At 43.7% G+C, this 22,818-nt stretch overlaps 1 protein-coding gene across 1 annotated transcript in view; it reads left to right on the top strand.

Annotated features, from left to right (window-relative positions):
• The window catches only part of LOC126456025 (retinal guanylyl cyclase 2), a 337,992-nt gene that overhangs the window by 85,989 nt on the left and 229,185 nt on the right, over positions 1-22,818 (top strand). The window contains 1 exon segment of the mRNA XM_050091780.1: positions 8,977-9,136. Coding sequence (XP_049947737.1) covers positions 8,977-9,136 — 160 coding nt within the window.

Below are 22,818 nucleotides of genomic sequence, written 5' to 3'. Positions count from 1 at the left end.
CTTTCTGTATTTATATGTTCACACATTTCTTACCTCAACATTTATTTCCAAGAAAATCCTACCTAAACCTGTTTTCTCAATGCATTTCTTCCAATTCATCGCAACTCATTCTCTTAGAGGCTACCCCCTCTTAAGCTAACTTAAATCTACTGAGCTCAGATGCTAAACTAAGGGACGAGGCAATGCAGCATCACATAACAAATCAACACAAACAGCAATGCAAAAAAATGCAAATTGGCAAAGCTAGCAGCATAAATGAGCAAAAGTCAAATTCAATAACACTATGCCTGGCAAACAGCAGCAACTTATACTGAAACATGACACAGCGCAAGCAGAAAAAATATTACAGTAAACAACAATGCAGATAAGGGAAATGTATATTCACATCTTAATGTCTATGTAATTAAAGTGGTGCACCACAAGAAGTTATTCTACCAAAAAGTTACCTATTACTTGAAAAGAAAATTATGAATGCAGTTACTAGTTCCTTCTTATTGTTCTCTCCATTCCAAGTGCTCCTTTTTTAAAGAATGTGGATCATAAAATAATTATTTAATAGATCTGTTGACAGAAAGTGTTCACATTAGCAAATGCATTTCATTTTATAAAAGCAATGCTGCAACACAGCTGGAAACCAGATATCAAATGAAATAAGCAACTATGAAAAGCAAAGCATAGAAATATCATTCAGTAGTCATGTGACATTTCATAAGTTAGTAGAAATTCTCTCAACTCTCATAGAAAGACGCTTGTCATAATCAGGTGTGCAGATGTACGAATATTTCCCATCAATTCATACGCATTTCAGTAATTAGCACAAAGTGCGAGTAATCATATGTTTTCAAGTAACGAGGGTGTCGCATTAGCGATGAAAGGCACACCCTAATGGCTTGTTCTCCAGGTGTTTGACACGTCCCACGTCCCCTTTTTTTTTTTCTACCTGTGCCGCTGAAAAGGGCTCGCAATAATGGCTTTTTCTCCAGGCGTCTGACACAGCTGGGTGCCCGCGACGCATTACGTGCAGGTGGTCACTTAACTTTCGTACGGAAATATTTACGACAGGAGATTCTGCTACCGTTGCAGTCTCATTTAAAAATATTTCACAGGTCAAGAATTAGCGTTGCAAATCTGTAGAAACAAAATCCTATAAATATAAGTGTCCAAAAAAAAATATTCGTCAGCATTGTGATACAGTCACACATTTCATAACTCTTAAAGTACGTTTCTTGGTTTCCAACATCCTTTTCATAAATCAGAGTCCCTAAACACTACTCATTATTCCTTACCTCATTATACATATACATATTCGTCGACACTTCTTCAATATTTCATCGTGAGAAATACGTAGCATAATAAACATTCCTCAACAACATAATATACATCGTCGTCGTAATAATAACATCATAACACCTCAGTCAAATCTCAAAATCGTCGTAACTTCCTCCAATAATTTCTGAGCCTAAAAAAATTCTCTGCTCATTTCAATAGTGTCATCTACCTCAAACGTACTTTAAAATCATGCTCCATTACGAAATACGTCATTCAAAGCTCTCATAGTATCACAATGATTCCGAAAAATATGAGCGTTTCTCAAAGTACAGACAAAATACAGTTTCATAAGTGTGAAGTTACCCAACTGTGTATTGCGTAAACATGTGTCACTGATGTAGTAAAAAGAATGTTTGTTTCTCTGTCAAATAATCAGATAGCTGTGTAATTCTGTGTTAGAGAAATATGGTACCGATGTGTAAAGTTGTATAAGCAAATACCATATTAGCTAGGGTTCCTTGTGGTTGCCACACACATGGTACACAAAGTAAGCATGTACCCCCCTGAGGATTAATGTAATTATATCCTCAGGTGTTACAGATTACAGCAACGGAATGAAATGTATCACGGAAAACCTTTGTATCATTGTACTTCAAATATCTTTAAAAAATAAATGTTTTAAGTACAAAATTAATCACTCAAATGCGTGTCCTGTAGCGCTAAATGTACGTCTTGTTGCAACATAATACCTGTGGAAGTGTCGTAGTTATCGTCCTCCGAAAGCTAAGTTCTGCAGAAGTCAATGTACTTACCTCATAATACACAAAAGTGAAATGCTTTGCATATAAATGTCTTAGTTATTACGCTTATTGGCGTGATGAAGAAAGTACTGTACAGTAACGTATTGTTGTGCCACAAAAAAGGCTGTCTCATTGTTGCTATACCACAAAAGTTACTACTAAAACCTGTTTTACTTTCCAGAAGAATTCAGAAAAACTGTGCAGATATAAAACAGATACACCGCAAAAGCAACATTGTAAATTGTCACTCATTAGTAGCGTCGTGATAAAATCGTGTAGCTGTCACATAAACTAACTATTGTCTCATCTGGTATCTCACAGAAAGTACTTTAAATCCGGAATGTATTTTCAAGTAAACCAAAATGTTGCATTAAAATCTCATTAGCAGTACTGGTAAATGCTCTAATCGTGCAACTAACAAGCAAGAATGTACACACACAATTACACTGTGTCGTCTGTTCGCAATAACAATGCATTCGTAATTTCTGTTTAAATAATTTCTCTTGGTTCTTGGCTGGATATTTAACTTCAAACATTGTTGCATGGTAACAGTTTCTAAGTCTGACAAAGCATATTAGTAATGTGAAGCGAAAAATTTTATGACAAAGACTAAGTTAAAAAGCAGATTATCTTTCAATAAACGGTTTTGTATGTGAAGTGTGGTGAAATCCTTTACTCTTCATAGTACTCAGAGTTTGAACTCGAATGCGATTGTCATGCGGTATACGTCGGTAAAGAATGCTAAAATTTTTCTCAAGGCTAGCGTCTTATGTTATTTTTCTCGGACCCAGCAGGCGCAGGTGGCTGCCTGCGGTGCGAGTCATTGTCTGTTTCTTTGTTGCCGCGCCTCGTTATTGGGATTTGGAGACCTAACTTCTACAAATTCGCCTTGCCGAGAGGGCCCAGCTCTGTTAGAATCCCGCCAGTTCTGATGAAATTCACGTCTGTCGTTTTGTCGGTAGTTTACATAGTTTCTTGTTTGTCGGTCATGTGGTGGAGAATTTCTCCCTGAATCGTAGCTCTGCGCCGAACTGTTGCGTCTGAAGTTATTCTGCCTCCCTTGATAATACTTGTTTTGGTTCCCATATTGTCTGTTTCTCTGATTGTCTCTGTGATAGTCATTACTACGGAAATGCGATCTTTCTCTGTAACTATTATTACTCTGCCAACGGTTGTCGTACGGGTGGTGTCTATTTTGGTCACGATTTGCGTTGTGAGAATAGCCTTGTCGCGTCCAGTTATTATTTCTTTCATCGCGGAATTGCGACTGATGTGATCTGTAATTGTTGTGCTCCTGTGTTCCGCGATTGTCAGTGTCACTTTCCAGTTCTTGTAACAGTCCCTGAAAAGCTTCAATGTCGTCTTTGCAACGTCCTGCCAAAATAATATGTCGTAAATGTTCAGGTAATTTGATTAAGCAAATGCGGATGAGTTCTGAGGGGCTGTATGGGTTTGACAGGTACTGATTCTTGTGCAACATGTCTTCAAAATATTTCACAAGACTGGAGAATTCAGATTGTTCGAAATGTTTCATCATTATGATGCCATGTTTTACACGGTCTTGAGTAGCTTGCGACCAATATGCTGAGAGGAAGGCATGGTAAAATTCTCCTTCACTGTGGCAATCGTGAATGACCGATCGCATTCTTACAGCTGGTTCATTCTCTAAGTAGCCACACATAAATTCTAATCTGTGCTCCAATGACCAGTTGGGAGGAAAACAATGAGAAAATTGATGGAGCCATGCTTGTGGATGAATGTCGTTGCCAGAATTCTTAAATGTTTTGAATTTACGTGTAGTAATGAACAGCTTATAGTCAAAATCGTCATGTCGGCGAGTCGCATATTGGTCATTGTTAGGTCGTGTCGGCCGTTCCATCTCAAAATTCGGTGTACCTTGCCAATTTCTTTCATAATTACCGAAATGCCCTGTGTTATTATTTTGCGGCTGTTCCGTATTTCTATGTCCCTCTTCCCTTATTGGGGCGCGAGTGTCCTCTGAAATACGTAATTCTTGTATTACCTGTGTCAGCTGATCTTGTACTTCCCGGATTTCTCTTTGGTGTTGTGTATTAATTTGATTCTGATTTTGTTTGAATTTTCTTATTTGTTCATACTCTTCTGTGTCAGTGAAGGCTACGGGTCTTGTGTCATTCAGATCATCATCTACCTTTGTAGATAAGTTAGTGACCTGATCCGAAAGTTCGGCTACTTTCTCCGATAGTGTACTTATTTCTTCAGTGTGTTTTTCTGAACGAAGTTTCAGAGTATCTACTGTGTCCTTAAAGTTCTCCTGAGTTTTTGCAAGTTGCGTAACCGAATCGGTAGATGCAACTGAGTCAAATTTAGCTTGCAAGGTCTCATGATTTTCATGAACAATAATTTGCAGTTCTTTTATGGCTGCTTCGTGATTCTGTAATGCATTTTCATGCCGCGAAAAAATAGGTTGAAAATGCTCACAAATTTGTGTTTTTACGTCATTACAGACTTTTTGACATTTCGATTCAATGTTATGTAACTCAGTAGTTAAATCTTCACGTGTTTGTTCAAGTGTTTGTTCCAATGAGTCTAACTTTTTAAGATTTTGTTCCACTGTGTCTAACTTTTTGAGATTTTGTTCCACTGTGTCTAACTGTTGCTGTGTTTGTCTCTGATTTTGTTCCAATGTGTCTAACTTTTGCAGCTTTTGCTGTGTTTGTCTCTGATTTTGTTCCATTTGTTGCATTAGTTGTAATAACAATGCATTAGTGTCTGGAATCTGTTCCTCTACTCTTTTCGGCAGTGCATTTGCACCGGCAACATTCACATTTTGACAAGCTGAAAATGTGTCTTGACTTATTTGAGAAAACGGTGAGGACGCAAAACCTGAATCTACAGTATTTGCAATATTGTGTTCTGTCATTCCCGATTCCTGAGGCGAGCTGTTGCCGACCAATTGATCGATAACGCTTCCCTGTTCACTACCTGTTTCACTGTCTACACCATTGTTTGCCGCCCGCTCCATTTCCCTATGCGCAATTACCAAATTACTACTTTGAACATCAGTTAATTCATTACTCGGTGGCGCTAACACACTGCTTTCATTTTCACTGTCATTTCTCAGTTTACTTTGGAGCCTAGTATTACGTTTTTCACACGCCATTATTGTCACAGTATTTCACACGACAACACAGAAAAACACAATTTGAAGATCAAAAATAAGAGAACACATTAACATAGCACTGAAAATAATATCTAGTTAACTGCAAGCGCAGCTGCGAAATACTTGGTGCAAATCTACATGCATGCCACAACTGTTTTACTGTACAACAATGAAAGACTGCAACTACAAAGGAGATTTTCTCTACAATTACGCGCTAGCAATAAACAAAATCTACACTAATTACACAAACTACAACAAAAAAATCAGAAGATTCCAGTGAGGTATCCTCGGCTAAGGGTCGACATATGAAACGTCCCCTTTGAACAATTATACAAGACTGTGCTTAAACTGACACACAATATTTTGTTAGCGCAACGCAATCTGACTTTCAAAATTCCCTACAAAAGAATGGCCCTGACTAACATTAAACTATACCTTTCACAAATCACTTACCTCACAAAAATCTTCGCTGCTCAAGCTACTGCAATATAGCGAGCGCCACTACTGCCAGCTAAATAAAAGATTCAAACTATGGAAGGCACTAACTACTGATAGGGATAGTTAGCAAATGAAAGATATTAGTAGAGAACAAATAATGTATTTACCTTAATATCATCATATATAAATATATCAGTTCATGAAAAATTACAAAACTCCGCCATCTCTCTCCCCACATCCATCACTGCTTGCGGCTCACCTCCAACTGCGCAACGCTACGCGCTGTTCACATCCAGCTGCCCAACACTACAATGGCGAGTATTACAACAATGCAAAGCAGACACAGACTGCCCACAGCACAGCCAGTGATTTTCATACAGAGGTGGCGTTACCAATAAAAAAACCTAAACAGCCTACTTACATAGAGAAAACATAAACAGCCTACTTACAAACTCGAAGAATGACCGGGACTCCAGCAGCTATAGCACTGCCCTGGCCTGCTACCGCTAAGCGTGCAGTGCTACTGAGCCGCTGCTGGATTACTGTTTGTTATTCGTGTTTTACTCTCCCTGTTAATACGTATCAATGGTACTAATGTCGCACTAGACGCATTTGCGAGCGCTATACGGAATGAGCGCGCAAAATTCCGATTTAAAAATAGTTTTGTTTGTAATAGGGAACAATCCTACGCTTTCTGTTGATACTGAGCATGGCAGGAAAGATATGGTGAGCAATATTTATTTAGGTTGACTCCAGCTACACAATGGAAAAACGTAATTGCAACTATCTATCCAAACGCCAGAGGAAATGCGCCTGACGACTCCTATCTCTGGTGTATTTTCTTTGCTGGTTGTACTTACAGGGTGTTTCAAAAATGACCGGTATAATTGAAACGGCAATAAAAACTAAACGAGCAGCGATAGAAATACACCGTTTGTTGCAATATGCTTGGGACAACAGTACATTTTCAGGCAGACAAACTTTCGAAATTACAGTAGTTACAATTTTTAACAACAGATGGCGCTGCGGTCTGGGAAACACTATAGTACGATATTTTCCACATATCCACCATGCGTAGCAATAATATGGCGTAGTCTCTGAATGAAATTACCCGAAACCCTTGACAACGTGTCTGGCGGAATGGCTTCACATGCAGATGAGATGTACTGCTTCAGCTGTTCAATTGTTTCTGGATTCTGGCGGTACACCTGGTCTTTCAAGTGTCCCCACAGAAAGAAGTCACAGGGGTTCATGTCTGGCGAATAGGGAGGCCAATCCACGCCGCCTCCTGTATGTTTCAGATAGCCCAAAGCGATCATCGAAATATTCATTCAGGAAATTAAAGACGTCGGCCGTGCGATGTGGCCGGGCACCATCTTGCATAAACCACGAGGTGTTCGCAGTGTCGTCTAAGGCAGTTTGTACCGCCACAAATTCACGAAGAATGTCCAGATAGCGTGATGCAGTAATCGTTTCGGATCTGAAAAATGGGCCAATGATTCCTTTGGAAGAAATGGCGGCCCAGACCAGTACTTTTTGAGGATGCAGGGACGATGGGACTGCAACATGGGGCTTTTCGGTTCCCCATATGCGCCAGTTCTGTTTATTGACGAAGCCGTCCAGGTAAAAATAAGCTTCGTCAGTAAACCAAATGCTGCCCACATGCATATCGCCGTCATCAATCCTGTGCACTATATCGTTAGCGAATGTCTCTCGTGCAGCAATGGTAGCGGCGCCGAGGGGTTGCCACGTTTGAAGTTTGTATGGATAGAGGTGTAAACTGTGGCGCATGAGACGATACGTGGACGTTGGTGTCATTTGGACCGCAGCTGCAACACGGCGAACAGAAACCCGAGGCCGCTGTTGGATCACCTGCTGCACTAGCTGCGCGTTGCCCTCTGTGGTTGCTGTATGCGGTCGCCCTACCTTTCCAGCACGTTCATCTGTCACGTTCCCAGTCCGTTGAAATTTTTCAAACAGATCCTTTATTGTATCGTTTTTCGGTCCTTTGGTTACATTAAACCTCCGTTGAAAACTTCGTCTTGTTGCAACAACACTGTGTTCTAGGCGGTGGAATTCCAACACCAGAAAAATCCTCTGTTCTAAGGAATAAACCATGTTGTCTACAGCACACTTGCACGTTGTGAACAGCACACGCTTACAGCAGAAAGACGACGTACAGAATGGCGCACCCACAGACTGCGTTGTCTTCTATATCTTTCACATCACTTGCAGCGCCATCTGTTGTTGAAAATTGTAACTACTGTAATTTCGAAAGTTTGTCCGCCTGAAAATGTACTGTTGTCCCAAGCATATTGCAACAAACGGCGTATTTCTATCGCTGCTCGTTTAGTTTTCATTGCCGTTTCAAATATACCGGTCATTTTTGAAACACCCTGTATATACATTGCTTCTCAGACCTTCCTCACTTCACTCTCACCTTGTTTCAGAAATTTTCATAGAATAAAATGAGATTTCGCGAAGACTCAAGTCGGCACACTCATTGAGAGATGACGCCACGTGGGACACAAAGAAATTCGTCTGCTGACTCTTCTAGGGACGTGCTACGGTACTGTAGCGCACGAATGTCATTGTGCACCAAGACTGCTGATATGTAGCTGCAAACAAGCAAAACGTAAATTCCGTAACTTTATTTTCTCGATCTCATAATACAGAATTCATGGTTACCGCTAGTATTTTTCTCTACAGAGGTGTCCTTGCAAATATAGCGTTTACTGAAGTGTTCAGAGTGTTTTTTGTGGCCATTTCTAGTTTAATTTTTGTGTCGTTGACATTACTGCCATTGGAGGTTTATTTAGGTATAATGTGCAACTAATTGCTTTTCGAATTTGATAAGATTTATTGTGCTATTAATAAGATGCTGAGCAACTGCAGGCTCAACGTCAGATTGAGGTGTTACAGGAGCATTATTTCCTGGACCATGTGCAGTTAGACATTAGGGTCTTAGTGGTGACGGAAACAACGGGAATTTAGTTAACAAAATGTTTACGAAACTGAATGGTTTTTATGTTAGCATAGTTTCCATATTTCCGCCAGTACCACGTCTAGCTGCCCATGATCCATACTATAATCTTGCTGTAACACACTACCTAATGTTGAGCCTGTGGTGGCTCGAAAACTAGTTAAAAGTACAATAATCGTATCAAATTCAAAAGGTGTCGCATCAAGTTCAAAAGGTGTCTGGTTGTACATTATACTTACATAAACCAGTAATTTAAATGGCAGATGCAGTTCGTCACGCACAATGGGTACAACGGATGTTAGCAGCACTTGGTAACGTAGACGTGTGTGTGTGCTGTGTTGCAGGGCATGCGCTACCTGCACACGACGCCGGTGCGCGTGCACGGCTACCTCACGTCGCGGAACTGCGTCATCGACGCGCGCTGGGTGCTCAAGGTCACCGACTACGGGCTGCCCGCCTTCTACGAGGCGCAGAACATCCCGCCACCCTGCAAGTCCGCAAGGGGTCAGTCTCGCCTCGCACCTCTCTGATCTTTCCACGCCCTGTAACTACAGAGCTCGACAGTTGATACGCAGTGGTGGGTTCTGCACGTCAGTTGCTATACTGGAGTGATGCGTGTCCACTACTCTGCCGAGTAGTCTTTCCATGCAACAACGCTGTCAGAAATTTTACGCCAAACCCATAATTCCACCACCCATTTAGCTCACTAACACATAAGGAAACATACTGGACCAACCACCGCCTGCAAACTCCTCTGGCGCCACCATCTACTAACCATCCAAGAAACAGACAGCAGTTAAAATTACTGAGAACATGTATATGGAGATTACATTCCTCCCGCATCCTCCACACCTACAAAAGCCTAGTCCAGTGCATTCTTATCTTTGCCAAAGTAGCTTAGTTCTTGATACCTAAATTGTATCACTCTTCACAATTCTTTGAGAACCATGGACTCTACCACACCTTTCGTATCCATCATCTCTGTCCTATAGGCATCCTGTACTAGCTAGTTAAAACTTGCCCTATCCTCAAATACCTTGAACATTTTCGCAGATCCTGTATATCCTGTAAGCTTAAAGATCAAAACCCCAGTATCTCTCCAATTCCTGACTGCTGCTGGGTGTACACCAACATGCCACAACCCCTCCTCCCACCTCCACACTACCCATGTCCTACACCAAAGAAACATGACACGTCACCTCTCCCTAACCCAGAGTTCATGCTGACATTTATTCATCTACCAGTTATAGCCATCGCTCCACTTCCCCATATTAAAGCTCCAAAACCCACCCCACCAATCATCTGACCACTGTTTTTTCCTGTTCAGATACTTATTAGCTCAATGTCGACCCCCTCCCAGACGTAATGATCCATTTGTATTCCCGTTCATGCCTCCATACTCCTTTCGTACCCCTACATGCTAGGAGATGACCTCCATGCACTTGTAAGAAACAATGCGGTCACCTACATCAACACAGTTTCCATCTGTGTTTCTTACAACTACATTACGAAAAGGAATGGTCTTTTATTCGATTTTAAACCTTTTCTTTTATAAGGCTTAACTGCACAAAACTAAGTGATTAATTTTTAATAAGATTAGGCTGAAGAGCAGCAGTATGACTACCGCCATACTCCCCTACCCAACGTCTTAGGGGAGGGGGGACTGGCAGTAACCATAGCAGATGTATATGAAATCCCATCCAACTGCGGTCAAGTATACATAGGAAATAAACCGACTTAAAAGCACTACAGTAATTGAAATCTGGGTAACTCAGATAACTTGGCAGTAATCGAACATGCGCTGGGACCAACGTACCACGAAATTCGTTCCTCCGATACTATGGTTTCATCAAGATCTAGTCATTATTATACTAGGACGTACAAGGAGGCCATGGAAATTCAATTACTCCAAACACAACATAAAAGAAGGAGGAGTGAAATTAAAGAAGTTACGTATGCCTTAGTGCTAATTTAAGTAAACAGCACCATAATACTCGCCGGCGCGACTCTGCGATCTTGAGTAGCGTTTGATGACGTCACGATCTGACCGTTGCGTGGCCAAGTGTAAAGCAATTGGGGCTGCTAAGCTTCTTTAAGTTTGAATCTGTTATCTGAGTCTTTACAGCCGTTGATGATTTCTCCAGCATTGTGAGATGCAATGGTAGACAGAGAATTATTGCCTTGGATGATGACCTAATGCGCATAAAACAAAAACCACGAAAGACATTGATTTATTATTCAGCGTTATTCTTATTAAATGAATGACTCAGCGGTCTCAGTAAAACGGCGAGACTACAATAGTTCTGTTGAAAAGTTTAATTCTAACTTTCGCATCATAGTTTTTCCCTCTGGATGCAATGTGTAATACGTATTACATACTATGTGTAAATTTCAGCACTTTGAAGTGAAGTTTTCCTCAAAACAAAGAAGGAAATTTACTATGTCCTGTCGATCTACCATTTCAAATTCTGCCGCGGTGTCACGTAAGTTATATATAACGAATCAGATACTGCACTTCCCCTCAGTCTTCTTCTCCATATTCTGTTCATCAGGCAGCTGTCCTCTTTTTTTCTAAAGTTTCATTGCAAACACCAATAAGCGCATTATCACTGCATCGCTTTATTTTCAAGTATACTCGAAAGCTGTAAACATCAGGACATACGTTGATCAGCCAGAGCATTACGAATATCGCTCCACTATCGATATAATACCGTCCAGGCGATAGCAAAAACCCGTCCAGGCGATAGCAGCGTCACCTGGCGAGGAATGACTGCTGGTCAGACACACGCAAGGTGCATGTCGTATCAGTGAGCGTACTGTCCGTGCCTAGAATGGGGAAGGCGCGCCATCTATCTGAGTTTGACCAAGGGCAGATGGTGATGTCCCGGACGCTCGGCACGAGCATTTCGGAAACCGCACGACTTTCCGGGTGTTCGAGGAGTGCTGTGGTGAGTATCTGCAACACGTGGCGAAACCAAGGTGAAAACATGTCGAGTCGTCGTGGGGTTGGGCCACCACCTTCATTACAGACATGGTAGGCTGGACAGACTGGTAAAACAGCACAGGGGGCTAACTGTGGCGGAACTAACTTCGAACTTTAATGCTAGGCAGAGTACAAGTATGTCTGAACACACAGCGCACCGAACACTCCTAACGGTGGGCCTCCGCAGCCGACGACCCAAGCCTGTACCAATGTCAACACCACAACATCGGCAGCTACGAGTGAAATGGGCACGTGACTATCGGCGCTGGACGTTGGCAGCATCCATATGGGAGGGTGCGAATCAGTATTCCAGGGAACAGCCCCTTGAACCTGCACTGAGGGGCGGAGACAAGCTGGCGGCGGCTACATTATGCTCTGGGGAACATTCACGTGGGCATTCATGGGTACAATGAAGTCTGTGCAAGGCCAAGGACTATCGTCCATTGGTTGTAGACCACGTACAACCCTTTATGACGATCACGTTTCCCGAAGACAGTCGAAGTTTTCAACAACATAATGCGCCGTGTCACAAGGCCAGGAGTGTGATGGAATCTACATCTACATCTACATCCATACTCCGCAAGCCACCTGACGGTGTGTGGCGGAGGTTACCTTGAGTACCTCTATCGGATCTCCCTTCTATTCTAGTCCCGTATTGTTCGTGGAAAGAAGGATTGTCGGTATGCTTCTGTGTGGGCTCTAATCTCTCTGATTTTACCCTCAGGGTCTCTTCGCGAGATATACGTAGGAGGGAGCAATATACTGCTTGTCTCTTCGGTGAAGGTATGTTCTCTAAACTTTAACAAAAGCCCGTACCGAGCTACTGAGTGTCTCTCCTGCAGAGTCTTCCACTGGAGTTTATCTATCATCTCCGTAACGCTTTCGCGATTACTAAATGATCCTGGAACGAAGCGCGGTGCTCTCCGTTGGATCTTCTCTGTCTCTTCTATCAACCCTATCTGGTACGGATTCCACACTGCTGAGCAGTATGCAAGCAGTGGGCGAACAAGCGTACTGTAACCTACTTCCTTTTTTTTCGGATTGCATTTCCTTAGGATTCTTCCAATGAATCTCAGTCTGGCATCTGCTTTACCGACGATCAACTTTATATGATCATTCCATTTTAAATCACTCCTAATGCGTACTCCCAGATAATTCATGGAATTAACTGCTTCCAGTTGCTGACCTGCTATTTTATAGCTAAATGATAAGGGATCTATCTTTCTATGTATTCGCAGCACATTACACTTGTCTACATTGAGATTCAATTGCCATTACCTGCACCAAGCTTCGATTCGTTGCAGATCCTCCTGCATTTTAGTGCAATTTTCCATTGTTACAACCTCTCGATGTACCACAGCATCATCTCCAAAAAACCTCAGTGAACTTCCGATGTCATCCACAAGGTCATTTGTGTATATTGTGAATAGCAACGGTCCTACGACACTCCCCTGCGGCACACCTGAAATCACTCTTACTTCGGAAGACTTCTCTCCATTGAGAGAAGGAACACAGTAACGAGTCCCAGTTGATGTGCTGGCCCCTCAACTCACTGTAGCTGAACACATCTGGGATGTGACTGAACGTGGCGTCAGAGCTCATTGCTCCCCTTCCCGGAATTAACTGGATTCAGGTGAAATGTGTGTGTAGATGTGGTGCCAACTCCCTCCAGTGACCTACGAAGTCCTCATTGCTTCGATGCCACAATGCGTTGCTGCTGTTATCCGTGGCTGAAGTGGACATACCGGCTATTAGTTAGGCCATACTGTTCTAGTGGATCAGTGTAGTTCAAAATTTTTGAATAAACTGTCTCGTTGGGTATTATAAATATCTTTTTTGGTTATTGGGCCACCACAGTTCAGGATCTACCCAGCCCCTCTCTTGTAGACTCCTGGAGTCCATAGCTTCAATGACAACCGTAAGCCATTTTCTATACCACGTTTCCTTTATCCGTCTTGAGATCCATTGCAGTACTTTCGTTGGCCGTCTATTACCAGCAGTTTGTTCTAAATGACCATACTATAGTAACCTTGTCCTCAATAGCTTCCATTATGCTCTCTTCCACTTCCGTCATTTTTCTAATTTCTTCACTTTGAATCTGGTCTAATCTTGAGACTACTGCACTTAGTCTCCAGTAATCGAGTGCTATGGATAATGGTTGATCTTTTCCTATATTTTTATTTCCGAAACTGCCCTGACCCATACAGTATCTGATCAAAAGTATCCTCACACCTATTAGTGGACGTTAATATGCGGTTTATTCATCCTTCATCTTTATAACGGCTTGAGCTTTGCTGGGGACAGTTTCAACCAGATATTTCAATTTCTGTGCAGGAATAGCAGCCCATTTTTCCTCAAGAACCGAAACCACAGAAGGTAGTTATGTTGTATTTCGGGGGGTCTGGAGCCAATTCTATTTCTAACTCATCCCAAGGGTGTCCCACTGGGTTCAGGTCGGGAGTCTGGGCAGGCTACTCTATTTGAGAAACGTTATTTCCACAAACCATTGCCTCACTGATGTTGCTTTGTGTCTGGGAACATTGTCATGCTGATACCAACATTCATCATCCTCGAACTGTTCCTCTACTGAATACATTATGCAGATCTGTAAGCTGTGTTCATATCCTTCCACATTTAATATTTTCTTTAGCGGTGTTGTGGTATCAGATGCCAAATGTGGTGTGAAGACACCAAACGTAGTGGATGGGTGCCAGGATGTGCCATATTAAATCTCGGCGAGAATTTTCGAAATGATTTATTTGTTTCCATTACAATGCTCCGTTCACCTCGGTCCACGTCACAGGGCCCAGCAATGCTGAGGCCACCACCCCAGTGACCCAGTGCAATGGGCTGTGTGGTGGTGGTGGTTAGTGTTTAACGTCCCGTCGACAACGAGGTCATTAGAGATGGAGTGCAAGCTCAGGTTAGGGAAGGATTGGGAAGGAAATCGGCCGTGCCCTTTCAAAGGAACCATCTCGGCATTCGCCTGAAACGATATAGGGAAATCACGGAAAACCTAAATCAGGATGGCCGGAGACTGGATTGAACCGTCGTCCTCCCGAATGCGAGTCCAGTGTGCTAACCACTGCGCCACCTCGCTCGGTAATGGGCTGTGTCGAGCCGGCCTTGTACACCAGTGGAGCTGCGTCGTTGTCAAGATGCCACAGTTGACTCAGCAGTCTGCGCCCCTGCCGACTCAGCGCCACTCAGTGTGAGCTGCAGGCGGCCAGCTACATCCTTCTCTTCGCTGGTGTGGCTGAGAAAGCAGCGACCAACAAGCGCCCACTATCCGGCGTCCGTATCTGCGGCCCTCGCCTCGGAAGTCTCCGGCGTGTGTCAGTAGCCGAGACGACTGCCTGCAGTAGCGAGCCGAAGAGTGGCCAGACCTGGCTGGCTGTGGACCCCGCGTCGGCCTCAGAGGGTCGAACCAACAACCCACAGTAGACTGGGGTGCTGTCGCCACATCTGTTGCTGCGTGTAGTCCGATGGTGTGACATGCCCCGCTGTCCAGGAGAGCTGCCACACTTGAATGACTCTCGTTAGAAAACGACACCTATTTATACTCGGCTGTGCACCTCTGATTCGCTAATGCATCGCTTTGCGCCATGTGTGCATAACACTTAGGTTGGCCAGTGGCCCTCTCTTGCCTGTGACTTGCGCCATGGAAACTGCTGTGTGCGCCCTCTCCAGCAGTTCTATGCCGCTGTGGCCTCTATTTGCCTTCGCAACTGCTGGTATGTGTAACTTACTTCAATCCGGCCTGCACCTGGCTGTAACTCGTGCTCCAAATATCACACAAAACTAACTTTCCCCATCATACACGGTGGTGCCGCTACAGCAGATTAGGGGTACAACACATAACAACGAGAAAACACCCCATATCGTAACAATACCGCCTCACTGTTAGCGATACACACGGTCTCCAGTTCAGTAACGGTCACGAAGTTCAAGCCATTCCATCGGATTGCTACAGGGTGTAGTGTGATTCATCACTCCATATCACTCGCTTCCAGTCATCCACTGCACAGAGGCGTCGCTCTCTACACCACTTCAAACGACGCTTAGCATTGACTACAGAGATGTGTGGCTTATGAGGAAGTTAGATCATTGTACCCCACTCTTTTTATCTCCATATGCACAGTCATAGTGCTAGCTTTCTGTTAGCACTTTGGAAATCACGAGTGATTCCATGCGAGCTTTTACAACTACTCTCCGCAATGCTCGAGGGCCCCTGTTCAATAGTATATGCGGTCTGCCAGGTGTTGGTTTAGCTGTTCAAAATGGTTCAAATGGCTCTGAGCACTATGGGACTTAACATCTGAGGTCATCAGTCCCCTAGAACTTTGAACTACTTAAACCTAACTAATCCAAGGACATCACACACGTCCATTCCCGAGGCAGGATTAAAAACTGCGACCGTACTAGTCGCGCGTTCCGGACTGAGCGCCTAGAACCGCACGCCACCGCGGCCGGCCGGTTTAGCTGTGGCTGATCCTTCGCATTTCCACTCCACAGGAACATCTCATACCGAACAGCCGACTTGGCCAGCTTTCATGGATTTGTTACCCAGGTGAATGCAGTGACTGCTCTACACTGGAAGTCACTGAGCTCACCTGAAAAAATCGTTCAAATGGTTCTGAGCAGTATGGGAGTTAACATCTGAGGTCATCAGTCCCCTAGAACTTAGAACTACTTAAACCTAACTAACCTAAGGACATCACACACATCCATGCCTGAGGCAGGATTCCAACCTGCGACCATAGCGATAGCGCGGCCACACCGGCCGGCCAGCTCACCTGACCGACCCATTACTATTACTGCATCTCTACTGAGAACACAATATTTTCCGCCTCATTTCATACTGCCGGCTTTGTCTCTCATGGCATATGGTGGTCAGTTTCGCAGTACATTTAGGTGTCTGCATACTTTTGATCAGACAGTGCATTATATTTTTTGTTTTGTTTGCAATATTATCACTCCAAATGATTCAGTTTGGATTTCTATTTATACTTTTCCCTCCTCCAGTCTTATTTTTAACATCTTCTACAATCTTTCCATTCGTAGGTGTGGTTAGACAGACACACTTGATACTACACTACTGGATATTAAAATTGCTACACCACGAAGATGACGTTCTACAGACGCGAAATTTAACCGACAGGTAGAAGATGCTGTCATATGCAAATGATTAGCTTTTCAGAGCATTCACACAAGGTTGGCGCCGGTCGCGACATCTACAACGTGCTGACATAAGGAAAGTGTCCAACCGATTTCTCATACACAAACAGCAGTTGACAAGAGTTGCCTGGTGAAACGTTATTGTGGTGCCTCGTGTAAGGAGGGGAAATGCGTACCATCACGTTTCCGACTTTGATAAAGGTCGGATTGCAGCCTATCACGATTGCGGTTTATCGTATCGCGACATTGCTGCTCGCGTTGGTCGAGATCCAATGACTGTTAGCAGAATATGGAATGGGTGGATTCAGGAGGGTAATACGGAACGCCGTGCTGGATCCCAATGGCCTCGTATCACTAGCAGTCGAGATGACAGGCATCTTATTCGCATGGCTGTAACGGATTGTGCAGCCACGTCTCGATCCCTGAGTCAACAGATGGGGACGTTTGCAAGACAACCCTTGACGCTGCATCACAGAAAGGAGCGCCTGCGATGGTGTACTCAACGACGAACCTGGGTGCACGAATGGCAAAGCGTCATTTTTTCGGATGAATCCAGGTTCTGTTTACAGCATCATGATGGTCGCATCCGTGTTTGGCGACATCGCGGTGAACGCACATTGGTAGCGTGTATACGTCATCGCCATACTGGCGTATCACCCGGCGTGATGGTATGGTGTGCCATTGGTTACACGTCTCGGTCACCTCTTGTTCGCATTCACGGCACTTTGAACGGTGTACGTTACATATTAGACGTGTTACGACCCGTGGCTCTACCTTTCATTCGATCCCTGCGAAACCCTACATTTCAGCAGGATAATGCACGACCACATGTTGCAGGTCCTGTACGGGCCTTACTGGATACAGAAAGTGTTTGAATGCTCCCCTGGCCAGCACATTCTCCAGATCTCTCACCAACTGAAAACGTCTGGTCAATGGTGGCCGAGCAACTGGCTCGTCCCAATACGCCAGTCATTACTCTTGATGAACTGTGGTATCGCGTTGAAGCTGCATGGGCAGCTATACCTGTACAGGCCACCCAAGCTCTGTTTGACTCAATGACCAGGCGCATCAAGGCCGTTATTACGGCCAGAAGTGGTTGTTCTGGGTACTGATTTCTCAGGTTCTATGAACCCAAATTGCGTGAAAATGTAATCACATGTCAGTTCTAGTCTAATATATTTGTCCAATGAATCATCTGCAGTTCTTCTTGGTGTAGCAATTTTAATGGCCAGTGGTGTATAATTCGCAACATCTAAGTCGGTCAATAACGTGGTAAAAATTGTAAAGATTAGATTCTGACAAGACATATTTGGATATACTCTTAAAATACAATATTAGCTTATGGAAGATTATGCGATTATCGCATTTTGTATTTAATTTTTAAAACTCATTTCCGTTTCCTAGAGAATATTAATCCAGGACCAATGCATTTAAAACTCATACCCATATCCGGGACTGGATTCAAACCTAGCATAATGTTTCCTCACTTTTGCTTCGTGCTGTCTGGTATGATAGCGGAAAAGTACCGCAATTGCTTAGAGTTCACATCCATCCGACAGGTGAAGCTTGTTCTCGAATGTAGAAGTGAAATCCATAACGCGTTCTGTATAACACTGCGTCGCAGTCACGTGTTGTATCACTCCGAGTTCGCCAATTTAATGGACTCTGATAGCTCTTTGCCAGACTCATTCAGACGTTAAATGTTCGGTCGCTGGAACCAAACTACTTCTCGTGCCGTGAATATTCAGGCCTAATTATAGGGACAAATAATAATATATTATACCCGGCCGTCATCAGCGCTTAGCACGTGATCGACACGTGTGACTGACATGTCTGATACGCCACAAACAAGCCACAGAGTGTTGTCCTCAAACAGCCGCTACGCGGTGCGAGGTAAATTAAAGCAACAGGCCGGGATAAAGCGCTAATAATCAGGAATCGAGGACAATGGACAAGCCTATCGACTGAAATTATCTTCCGTATGGGCGACTAATCGTGCTCACGTTGTTAATTATTTCCGACAGAGTACGTCTCATTTCGTGCAATTTTGTGACGTACAGACTGGGAACCTGGTATAGCCATCACAACGCAGTAATATTATCATCCGGTGCGCAGTAATATTCCTCTACCTTATATGAACACATAGGCAGTCCACTCGCGTACAGTGCTAATTTTGTGGCCGCAGATTGCCCAAATGACGCTAAAAGTATTTTTGGAATGAATTAAATGCATTGCAGTGGTTGTGAGGGCCAACGGCATTGTCGCAGTGGTAACACCGGCTCCCGTCAGATCACCGAAATTAAGCGCTGTTGGGCTGGGCTAGCACTTGCATGGGTGACCATCCGGTCTGCCGAGCACTGTTGGTAAGCGGTGTGCACTCAGCCCTTGTGAGACAAACTGAGGAGCTACTTGATTGAGAAGTAGCGGCTCCGGTCTCGTAAACTGACTTACAGCCGGGAGAGCGGTGTGCTGACCACATGCCCCTCCAGATCCGAATCCAGTGACGCCTATGGGCTGAGGATGACACTGCGGCCGGTCGGTACCGTTGGGCCTTCAAGGCCTATTGGGGAGGAGTTTAGTTTTTTTTTAGTGGTTGTGAGGATCTTATATACTGCCTCGTCAACATGCATTTTGTGACATTGGTCGCAGACGTATGGTTTTGCTTCATCGCACATTATACACGGTCTAGTCACACTAATGTGACCACTACCTGTGTTCGATATCAAAATGCAATAATCACTCACGGACGCAGGTGGTAGCACTGGCAGTGTAAGGTATATAAAGCATAATGGAGGAGGGGGGAGGGAGACGTGGAGATAGTTGTAACGCGGAAACGGAGCGATTTATCTGACATACAAAATGGCATGATCATTGGCTTTCGGGCCAAGGGTGAAGGAGTTCCGAAACGGCTAAGTTTCTACACCGTTCGGGTGCCGCTGTGGGTAAAGTATACTGTGCATGGCAAAATAGCGCTAGCTAAAATTGGCCCTGAGGCAACATTGGTGCACCACGGGCCTTTGATAACAGGAGTGAATGACTGTCGGAGAGATGTCTAGCTACTGAGCAACTGACCGCCCATCTGAACCTAGGGGCTACCAACAGTGTGTCCTCAACGACCGTTCAGCGAACGTTCCTAGGAATGGGCCTCCACTGCAGGCGCGTTGTCCATGCACCCAAGTTGACTGCTGCTCACTGACGACGAAGACCGGAATTTGCACGCCAGTACCACAACTGGACACAACGACAGGTACCCATTTCCGATGAAACATGTTCTGTGCTCCATTGGACAGATGGGCATTGACATTTACGGCGTGAAAAGTCTGAAAGTAAAGGGTCCATGTCGGAAGAGGGATCGTTACGTTCTGGAGAATGTTACTGCGTGATCTCGTTATTCAGGAAGGCATAATGGACCGACACAGGTGTTCATCTATGCTTGGCGACAGTGCCCACCCCTATACGTAATTTGTTTTTGCTCAGCACGATGACATCTAAAGGCAGAGCAATGCAATGTTTCATACAGCTCGCAACGTACGTGTGTCGTTCGAAGAGCACGAGGCTGAGTTTACTGTACTCCCCCCGGTACCACACTCCCCGGATTTAAACCAAGTCCAGAGTCTGCGGAACCATCTCGATAGGGCTGGTCCCGCCATGGATCTTCAAAAAAGAAACCTGTCGCAGCTGATCACGGCACTGTTGTTAGCATGGTCCCAAATACCTTTCAGAACCTCGTTCACACTCTCCCTGCAAGCGTCGCAGCTGCCTACGCTGCAAAAGATGGTTATTCAGGCTTTTGACGGGTTATGACATTTAAGTGTCTGGACATTGTATAGTATTTTACTGCAGCTACTACTCTCTGGTTTAGCTGAGTCCAGCATTCGAGCGCTGACATTGTATTCTGCAGCAGCAATTGTTGCTACTTGGTGGAAGTGCTTGGCACGGCAGTCTGTTAAGTTCAGTCTGTGTGCGTGAGCCGGCGTAGGTCGGAATTGGTAGCTATCATATGTTAGGTATAATTATCCGCGTCATTTTGTGATCGTCGTAAAGTCTCAGTCTCTGACGTATGTTGGCATGTGCTGTGTTGATAAAAATGAGTGCATTCGAAATGCTTAATAAGAGCAATAACTTCGGTGATATTCCGTATAGTTTGTGATTCCCTAATAACTGTTCTCAGTTGAAACCGTAATTATCTGCTTCCTGAGAAAGAATGAATATATCATCAGCTCTTTGGAACGCTGAGAGACAGCATCATTTTAATACAGCATCCCAGAAGACCGTGTTACATAGTGCACGGAAATCGTAGGTGGAAACATCTTTGACCATGAAACTTTTAAGTCAAGCTTACGTAGCCCAATGGTTAAGAAATGATTAGCAATAACATGTAGGGCCACTTCTTCGCAGATACCAATTACGAAAATACTGCAGCTTTGCTGCTATGTACGACGTCAGTCTTCAATAACCACTCATAGACATGCATGCATGTCCGAAGGAACTTCACATCCTTCTTATTAACAACACAGGCACTGCAATATCGTATTTATCCGCCGATACCAGGCAGTGACTTTCAATTAAAATGTTCTCCTCTGTACGGAAATTACATAATGTTTGAACGAGTACAGTTTGTGACGCAGGAGCGACGACATATGGAAGTTTGTGTTTGGCTGTGAATCGTGCACACGTAGCCACAAGATTAAGGCGACCATTGGCGTAAAACGGCCAATCTGGGTTCGAGTCCCAGCCCGACACAGATTTTCGTTTATTTAACAAGGTAATATGCCAAATAGCTGTGCAAATCGAGAAGTTAGCTCATTTTATTTTCGCTCCCAGTTTCCTTCAGTCGATCTGTTTTTTTGTTGTTTTTTTTTTAACTTATTTTTCGTGTTCGTTTTCTACGGTTCTAATATGGGTGCGTGGACCTAGTTGTTTTTACGCCCTAAAACAGAACAAACAAAAATAAATTTCGCAAATTCAATATGCCACCTTCAGGTCCCATTAGCACCTTTCAAACATTATCGATATTGGCATACCGGGCCATATATGCCAGTATTGATAATTTTTGAGTGGTGCAAAATGGTTCAAATGGTTCAAATGGTTCTCAGCACTATGGGACTTAACTGCTGAGGTCATTAGTCCCCTAGAACTTAGAACTTCTTAAACCTAACTAACCTAAGGACATCCCACACATCTATGCCCGAGGGAGGATTCGAACCTGCGACCGTAGCGGTCGCGCGGTTCCAGACTGTAGCGCCTAGAATCACTCGGCCAACCCGGCCCGCTGAGAGGTGCTTATGGGGCCTGAAGATGGCAAATTGAATTGACGAAACTGGTAGTGAAAGAAAAATAAAATAACATCTCAATTTGCATGGTTGTTTGCACAATTTATTTGTTAAATATTTGAGCAGCCGCTGTCCCACGTCCCCAATGTATCAACAAAGACCAAATTTTCGTTGTCGTCATTCCCTTATAAAGCTGACGGTTGTTCATACTTGGAACTGCGAATGCATTTCATGCGTGAGAGGGCCATACAGTATGAAAGGGGAGACGAGGGAGGAAGAGATTTCAGATCCTGGATGATGAGCTGTACGGCAGTACATACATTCTTACTTTTAGGCAAATCATTTCGCAAAATATTTCTTTTCTTTCTTTTCAAGTTTTGTTCAGAGTGCATAAAATATAATATATCTAAATATTGATCGGCACTCTATTATTATTAAGAGTATATAGAGAAAAGAGAGAAGTTTCCACTTATGCTGTTTTTTGATATTTTTTTGACATTTAGTTTACGTGGTTGCAGCAGCTGTTCTTGAAATGTTTAAGTTTTCCCTCAAATCACTAATTGCGTTTCTTTATCTACTTCGATTACTCTCAAGAATTCTTTTAGAAAACTAGACTTCGCACTAGTCAATTTGATACCTCATTTGTGCATTTTCCACTCTTGGTGAAAATTCGGACAAATATCCGTTGTGTAATTTCAAGGGAGTCGTCATTGTTGCTCCGCTCAAACATTTGACCAAAAGGGCTTTGTGTA

The sequence above is a fragment of the Schistocerca serialis genome, chromosome 2 (genome assembly GCF_023864345.2).
Source record: "Schistocerca serialis cubense isolate TAMUIC-IGC-003099 chromosome 2, iqSchSeri2.2, whole genome shotgun sequence".
NCBI classification, from domain to species: domain Eukaryota; kingdom Metazoa; phylum Arthropoda; class Insecta; order Orthoptera; family Acrididae; genus Schistocerca; species Schistocerca serialis.
This window is presented reverse-complemented; position numbering and strand designations above follow the sequence as displayed.